At 32.2% G+C, this 8732-nt stretch overlaps 1 protein-coding gene across 1 annotated transcript; it reads left to right on the top strand.

The window, feature by feature from the left end:
• Positions 1 to 7443: 7443 nt before the first annotated feature.
• LOC120087881 (VQ motif-containing protein 22) lies at positions 7444 to 8656 on the top strand. Its single transcript, XM_039044885.1, has one exon. It carries the CDS (start codon positions 7587 to 7589, stop codon positions 8238 to 8240), a length of 654 nt encoding a protein of 217 aa, XP_038900813.1. The 5' UTR covers positions 7444 to 7586; the 3' UTR covers positions 8241 to 8656.
• Positions 8657 to 8732: the final 76 nt, after the last annotated feature.

The raw sequence follows: 8732 nt of genomic DNA, 5'->3' as shown, positions 1-8732 counted from the left end.
TGATTTTTTTGCCTCTTGAGAATGTAAAAAATGTTGTTGAAGCTGAAGTTGCCACTGAATCCAACGATCCGAGTCATGAGAATTCTCTATGCTCCACTCATTCTAATGATGAAGACAATATCGCTATTGTTGCTCTTTGATCTAAGAAAGTTGTTGTTGGTGCTGGTGTTTCTGGCATTGTTAATGTTGGTGTTGATATCTTCTCTGAGTCATCTGATAATGATACTAAGAAAATCACTTCTGAGGAAGCCTCTGACTGGGGTTTGAAGAGTAGCTCAGACAATGAAACTACAACCTCTGTTTGGTTCACTAGGGCCACGACTCGAACCAAAAAAAACAACCATTTGTAACTAATGTTCCTTCTTTGCCTTTACATGAGGTCTTTTTTCACATTGAAGAAAGTGCAAACCTATAGAAGTATGTTGTTAAACGTAATATTGTAGATAAGAAAGAATTATCTTATCGTAATCAAGAGTGTGTTGAGCTTATGGAGTTTATTCAAACTGTTGGTCTTGAAAGAACTATTTTGAACTTTGGGCCCTACTATCCCCAGCTAGTGTGTGAATTCATTGTAAATCTTCCTTAAGATTTTGCATATTCGACTAGCCCAGATTTTTAGAGGGTGCACATTAGGCATCATTCATTTGTTTTCTCTGTTGTTGTGATCAACCAATTTCTTTGTCAAAATATGCCTGAAAATGTGAGGGAATAATGTCCTTCTCTAAGAGATTTGGTGTTTGAATTGACTGGAGGAAATCGTTCTACTTGGCCACGAAGAGATCAACTGCCTACAGCTGGTTTGAGTGTTAAATATGCCCTTCTGCATATAATTGGGATTTATAATTGGTGCCCTTCTTCGCACAAATCTGGTTTGACCATTGCTCTTGCAACTTTGATGTATTTGATTGGGAGTAGAGCACAGTTCAATTGTGGTGTGTTTTTACTCAACCAGATTAAACGACACATTGGATGCACAGCTCTAAAATTGCTTATTTATTTTCCTCGCCTTATCTATGGTATCTTGTTGTCTCAAAAGCTTGATCTTCTTATTGCTTCAAAAGTTGTTGGACCATTTCCAAGTCTCTTCTCCATCAACCCTAAGCTCCTACAGGGTCAACATATTCTTGATCTGGAAACTACCATGACAACTTATCATCTTGATGGCTCAAGTCGAGCTTTAATAGCTTTTTCGTTTGGTGGTCGTATTCTTCAACTGTGCTTTCAACTAAATCTCGTGACATTACATCTCTAGTGCGCCAACATCAGGAGAGAAAAGCTGAAGTGGATGAGGTTTTTTTATCACGCGATCCATCTTGTCTAGGGATGTAGGAGTTTCCTCTTCTCACCCACGGAGTTGATGTCTTTGGGTGCTCTTTTTACAGCCAGAAGGGGAAGTGGTTAGTCAGTTTCAATTCTGTCTGAATGTTGTTCTTGGTTGGTTATAATTATGAATTTTGTTCATGATTTTGGTTTGTTTTGTGTTTTGCTCTAGGGATTGATATGTTTTGGCTTATTTTGCATTGTACTGTTGATGTTATTATTTTTGTCAAGCCTTTCTTCATACATCTAGTAGGTTATTTTGTTCTGCCTATAAAAGAAATTATAAGCCAAATTGGGAGTTTTTTTTTTTAGAAATTTGTTTTGCTGGTTTTATAATTTTATATAATGCAATGGTTCTGCAGATGTTGCAAATAAAGTCTTAAGATCTAGTTGTGGCTTCAAAATATTTTCCTGCTAAATATTTTTCTTATCTGAAAATATCCAGCTGTGGTATGTAGTCTGATATGTTCCTTTTTTGAAGCGCTACTTTTTATTACAAATAAGTACTTGTTTCCTTTATTGGATTCGATTTTTTAAAGAGAGTTTTGCAAACCATTTAGGACTGTCATATTTGTTTAATTGAGTAAGATGATTTTTATACTTCGACCAAACTATTCTACATCATGTTCTTCCTTGTTTGCTCACTATTCCGCTGTGCAAGTTCTTCATCCGTTGAGTGCAACACATCAAAATTTTTCAAGGACTTAGGAGGAGCCTAAGTCACAACTGCCAGAGAAGGGATTCTCATTCTTAAGGAAAGCTTAGGACTCAGCTTCCGAAGAGGAGTTCTTCGTCTTAGGGAGATCCTAAGATTCATCAATGAAGGGAATTCGTTGAAGTGAGGAAAGATATCGTCGCGAGAGGAGTCACACATACTGTTGGGTGTCGAAGTGCCAGACACTAATATTAACATACTTATGGGGAGCCTAAGTTCTGTTGAGATGGAGTTTTACATCTAAGGAGAGCCTAGATGATGTGTGAGTTAAGTTCTACGTAAGCCACTGTAGTAGTTGGTATATTACAGATAAGTACTATGTTGTAAACTGCATAACTCTTTAATATTAGTGGACTATCTTTCCTGGGCACTCTGCCCCCTAGACATAGATGTTTATCATTGAATTGGATTATCAACTACTGTTCGCCTTTACTTGTTTACTTATTGTTGGTATTTTTGTTGTTACAGTTGTTGACAGTGCTTTCTGTTTAACATCCATATATTGAGTGACGAGTCATCCTATCGTTTTTTCACAATTTTTTTCCATGTACTTTCAATAAAACTTAAACTTACCTCATATGCTTGTTTATTGTTAGATTTTTCAAAAACTTTTTTTGTCATCTATTAACTTCTTCACTATAATTTTTGAAAACGTATTCATGTTTTATATCTTTTCGCATGAAAATTATTATTATTATTGAGTCAAATTCAATAAAAAATAATTTTGATAAACTAAATTTAATATTTGTTTAAAATACAAAGATTAACGTTGAACAAATCTAAAAATAAAGTGACTAAAATAATATTTTAAACTTTGTTTTATTTTATTTGCGAAAAAAGGTTATTATGGTCAAATACACTCTTAATTTATCATTTGGTCATTTATCACAACACATTTAAATATGGTTCTTACCTCTAAAAATTTTAATTTTTGGTCTCTAAAATCATAGTAAATCAGCCAACTTTTTTTTTTCTTTTGCTCAATTTGAAAACGCTATTTTGTTGCCATATAAAAGGGAACATGAGTCAACTATTCAAATGCATTAATGACTTTTCAACATGGATGATGTATGAAATTTGACTAACCTATTAATATAGACAAAATAGAAAAGGCTAGGAACCAAACATCTCACCATAATCACTTCATTATTTTCTTTAGAAAAATGTAAAATTAAAAATAAAACGTACGGAAAGAAAATTAATTTTTACCTAATTTTTCCTTCATCAAATTAAATCCTAAACATAAACATAACTTTATTTTAAGGTAATTATTTCAAATGGTAAAACTTCTGAAAAATATTTTTAAGTATAGCAAAATGTCATTGTCTATCAATGATAAATTGTGATAGACTTCTATCACTATGCAATAGATTGTGATAGACTTCTATCACTCGATGGAAGAAGTCTATTCTATTACGATATATCATTGATAAACAATGATATTTTGTTATATTTATAAATAAGTTGGTTCATTTTTCTTTATTTAAAAACAACTTTATTTCTAACTTTATGGACTAATTTTGAGCAAAAATTCAATGCGAATGGTTTTAGTTTGAAATTTCGTCGGTTTTATTCTAGTCATATATAATCCATAGTCATTAAATAGTAATTGAAAAAAATTATTAAATGCATAGAAGAATATTTTCATGGACAACATTTCAAATGAAAATCTAATTGTCAAAGTCTAGAAAGCAATAAAATGAAAGTGAGAGAGTGGGAGAAAAAAATGATATTTTCCCTAAGTAGTAAATTAGTGGTGGTAGGATTAATGAGAGTAAAATCAAAGATTAAAAAGAAAAGTAATTGGGAAAGTAGGTGGGTTGTTTCCATTTAAAGAGGGTCAAGTTCAAAGTGCACTTTAATCTTATTGGCAATTTGAAATGGACTCCAAGACTCGAGACTCGAGAGTATCGTATATAGATAGCAAACTTTGAATTTGTGTATACTTCAACTTGATAAACTTCAAAACTTATACATAATATTCTCTACCTCCCTTTTTCCTTTTTATTATTATTCTTTTTTTTTTTTTTTTTGTTAAGTAGGGGGAGATTTAAATCACTGACTACTTAGATCATTAATCTATACTTATTTTCTTTAAAAAAGATAATGATTGATATCAAAGTTTGGTATTAGTAATGAATTTGTAATATTAAGGAGGAATGAGACAATCGTCCTGTATGATAGAGAAAACCTTGTAGTGATGTGGTGTTTTGCCATTAAACACTCTTACAATTGAGGTAGTAATAGTTTAAAGAGCAGAGAGAAATGAAAAGCTTGGAGTATTTTCAGTGTATCTCCAATGTCTCAAGCCTTCTTTGTTATAGACAAATGTAGTTTCACAGTAGATATTTGCTAATTAATTTCTAGGATCATTATTAATTGTTATGAATTGTCGAAATTATTTAAATTGCAGATCCAAATACTATCAAAGCTAAACACTTATGCATAATTTTGGCTTTATAGGTTTGACCTCCATTCTATAGGTGTGATCTAGGCGTTATTTTTCTCTCATGATCGACTCTATGAGTCGGCCTTCATGAAGTCTACATAGTCTACCTTTATGGCCAACCCTAGAGTTAGCCTTATGGTCCTTGTTGATCTTACAATGGGAATTGATCTTTATACTTCTTATGGTTTGAACTTATAGGTCCACCATCATACTTAGCTTGGAATTATCTATTGGGTCATTCTCTTATAATTAAATATTTGATCATACTATTTACCCATAACCCAAATTATTCTTTGGGAGATTGATAAAAGAATGAGGAGATTTTGTCCCATTTTAATTCATCTTTGAAATTTTTATTTACAATTTTGGGTTATCCATTATATTTAATGGAATAATTATTTAAGTAACAAATATTCCCATTATTCTCTCCCAAAACCCACAAAGTTACTAAAAACTTCCTTAAAAGAGTCCCATGTACTTTAAAGCTCAAAGTGGACCTAAATGCATGATTTTCAAGTTTTAATTGCTCTTTAACCACCTCGAAATATATAAAAATGTCATAAATGTGAAGCGAATATGAAACAAGTTTGAGCCTTCTACTAGCTATAAACCCAGAAAGTAGCCAAAAATTCTATATGAAGGGCTAAAGTGTATTTGAAAGTCTCAAATGGACCAGGGTTGCATCATTTTCAATTCATTTGGCTCTCTACCCACCCTTAAACATATAAAAGTGTCATAGAGGTATATGCCCTCTAAAAACAAGGTTTGAACCCTTTACCGGCTCCCATAGCCCAAGTGTACTTTAAATCCCAAAATGGATTTAGGTGCATAATTTTCAAGTCCCTTTGTGTCGATAAACAACATCTTAAACGTTGTGTTCTACCAAGTGTCGCTTTATCCACCAAAGTTTTTGCCACACATTCCCTTGCATCAGAAGAAAGATAGAAATGTCCACACAAAAAGAAGTGAAGAAAAATTAGATCTACTGATATATTTGGTTACATCGACAAAAATAAACACTGATCCACTCTAAAAATAGCGTAACTTGACCCATTGAACGAATATTTACAACAACATAAAAAATGGATGATCTAAAATAAATAAAACTGAACATGTGAAATACATATTAGGAAAAAGAAATGAAAGGCTATAAATCCAAAAGAATCCTTAAAGTCAAGGCAAAAGCCACCTACCACCACCATCAGTTCCATCACACTGATGTGTGTTGTTGAAGTTGAAGATTATGATGTCATTGGCAATTTAGGATTGCACTCTAATAAATGCTGCCCTTTTGATGTGTTTCCAGGAAACCCTGCAACTCAATTGCCTTACCTTACTCCTCTTTCATAACCCATCAAAAACTTAATCAAAACACCAAACCATTTCAAAAATTCACCATCAAGATTCAACACTCTTCTTCTTTTTTTGTTGTTTTGGGTCAGAGTAGCAACTTAGGGAAGTGGACTGTTGCCTACTTTTTTTCCCCTCCTCATTTCTTCTTTTTCTTCTGCATTCATTTCACTACTAACTCTATATTTTTTTTCAACATATGTGTAGAATAAAGAATCCAACTTTATATAAATTTTATGTTGGTTGAACTATACTCTTCTAGAGTTTAATGATCTAACTTTAAATTTCTATTTTAGTTTTGCCATATATCTTGAACTTTTTTTTTTTAATTCTTTTTGTTTTTTTAAGATTGATCTTAAAGCATTTTCAAATGTAATATATTGTCGCATACTACAGTTAAATTACAAATTCTTCCTTTAAACCTCTTAACTTTATGTCTTTGGTCCCTCAACCTTTTTTTAAGATTAATAAGAGTTAAAATCGAGTATTTGGTTAAATAAATTTGTTCTTAAATAAAATAGTAGAGTCAATTGCAAATATAGCAATCAACTCTAAAGTATTAACAAATATAATACAATGTAAAAGACTTTACAAATATAACAAAATTTAGATCCAATCCTCGAAGTCTATTAGTGAAGACTATATCGCTAATAGGAACATATCCCTAATAGATTTTACTATATTTACAATTTTTTTTTTTTTTTGACAATATGTGAGATGGCCAGATGGGAGAATCAAACTTCTAACTTTGAAACTCATAGTACAAGTTTTATGTTATTTGAATTATGCCCATTTTGGTAATTTTCAAAAATCGATGCTATATACTTAATTATTAGTCCTAAAATATTTTTTTTAAAAAAAAAAAGATCAAACCTAATCCTACTATCCATTGCAATTACTTGAATGTGACATTTTTTTTTCAAGTATACATCTAAATAAATTTCGCTTTATTTATTTATTTATTTATTTATTTATTTATTTTCTTTCTTCACGTTCACGTGTTATGTGACCAATTTTTCTAATCCGTGAAATACATTCCATATTAATACTTTATTATTAAAAAAAAAAAAAAGATGAATACTATTTTACCCCTTAAATGCTTGCTTTAGTCAACACATTCACTTTTTGTACACATTCTCCTATCAACCCTATCGATCCTATTTACATATCTTATTCACTCAACCATATTTGAATTAGTTTGAATTTTATATTATTAAACTAAATAAAATACAAAATATTATATTAAAATAATATTTTACAAAAAAAAATGTCAAAAATATCATTTAAGAATTTTAGTCAATGTGCTTATAAGAAATTTTAGATTTAATAGTTAAAAATTAATTTTTGACGAAATTAGTTAAATAATAATAGTAGTCATTTCAAGTATAAAAGTAGAATATGTAAATTTTAGATTTATTGAATATATATATATATATATATATATATGTTATAATTAAACATTCGAAAGTAAGTGGAATGAAAATAAAAAACTACAAAAATGTTAGAACCAAAATATTATTTTAACCAAATAATATATATATAGATATAATTATAGACTTTATAGATAAATATATATATAAAGAGTTTATATTATATTTTATTGTTCCATTAGCTTGGTCTTTAGTTTGACTAGAGTGATTCCAACCATAAATATGACTTCTGCTCCTCAACTTTTTTCTTCCTTCTTACCAAAAATAAGAACACAGAGAAAATTAGGAATAAAATAAGAAAAAAGAGATCACATATTAAACCATGTCCGGCCATGGCGATTGGCTTCAATTTTACCATCAAAATCTCTCTTCCACGGCGGCGCCACCACCTTCCGATCAATCCACCTCCGAAATGATCTTCGCCGATCGAGTTTCTGACGCCACCGCCGTTGTCACCACCACCGCCTCCGGAACCACAGCCGGTTCAACTGGATTGAATCCGGAAGGTCGTGTAGGAAAGCCGGTTCGCCGCCGGTCCAGGGCATCTCGGCGGACTCCAACGACGTTGCTCAACACCGACACAACTAATTTCAGAGCCATGGTTCAACAATTCACCGGCGGTCCAACTCCACCTTTCGCCTCATCGATTTCCCCCAATTTTTCGCTAGGGTTCAGCGGGATTCGTCAATCCAATTTCTCCACTCCGCCCAACGCCGTGATTTCTCCGCCGTCTGGTTACCTACTACAACAACCGCCACAGTTTTACAATCACAACCCCCAGCCGTTCCTGTTTCCGACAGACGCACACGGCGGCGACTTTCTTCAGAGGCTATCCGCGCCGAGGCCGGCTAATGGCGGAGTTTCCGGAGACGGATTTCTGACGGAAAGTGCGGTTCCTTCTCAAATTCCTCCCGCCGGAGCTTCTGCTGGTTCCTCTAACGAGAGCAATGGCGGTAATGGTCGCTTACTGTTCTGACGACGGGGAAGTTACTCCACCGACGGCGCCGATGCCGATGACTGAGCTGAATAATTTTTGGGATCTGTAGAAATTTTTAGGGCTTTTTCGGATTCAAATTACCTGCAGTCATTGGCAACGGTGATGGTGAAGTGAAGTGAAGAAGACGAAGACTATACCTTTTTTTTTTTTTTTTCCTAAATATATATTTTAATTTTTTTTCTTAGGTTTTTATTGGGTGGAATATTGAGATAATGTTAGAAGAAATTGGGTTTTGGCTTTTGTGTTTTGATTTTTCTTCATTTGTTTATGTTTTTTTTTTTTTTTATTTTTACAGGAGAAAAAAGATTATATGGTATAAATTATTGTATAAATTATGAATAATTTATTTCAGGATCATCTAATATGGATTAGATTGATTCTTTTATGTGGGAAAAAAAACTTAGATTGATGCTGAATTTTCCTTTTGGTTTTATTTTAGGATTTAAAATATCTTGTTTTAATTTTAACCTT

Source organism: Benincasa hispida, chromosome 1 (assembly GCF_009727055.1).
Source record: "Benincasa hispida cultivar B227 chromosome 1, ASM972705v1, whole genome shotgun sequence".
NCBI classification, from domain to species: domain Eukaryota; kingdom Viridiplantae; phylum Streptophyta; class Magnoliopsida; order Cucurbitales; family Cucurbitaceae; genus Benincasa; species Benincasa hispida.
Note: the sequence above shows the minus strand (reverse complement) of the source record. Positions and strands in the feature narration are given on the sequence as shown.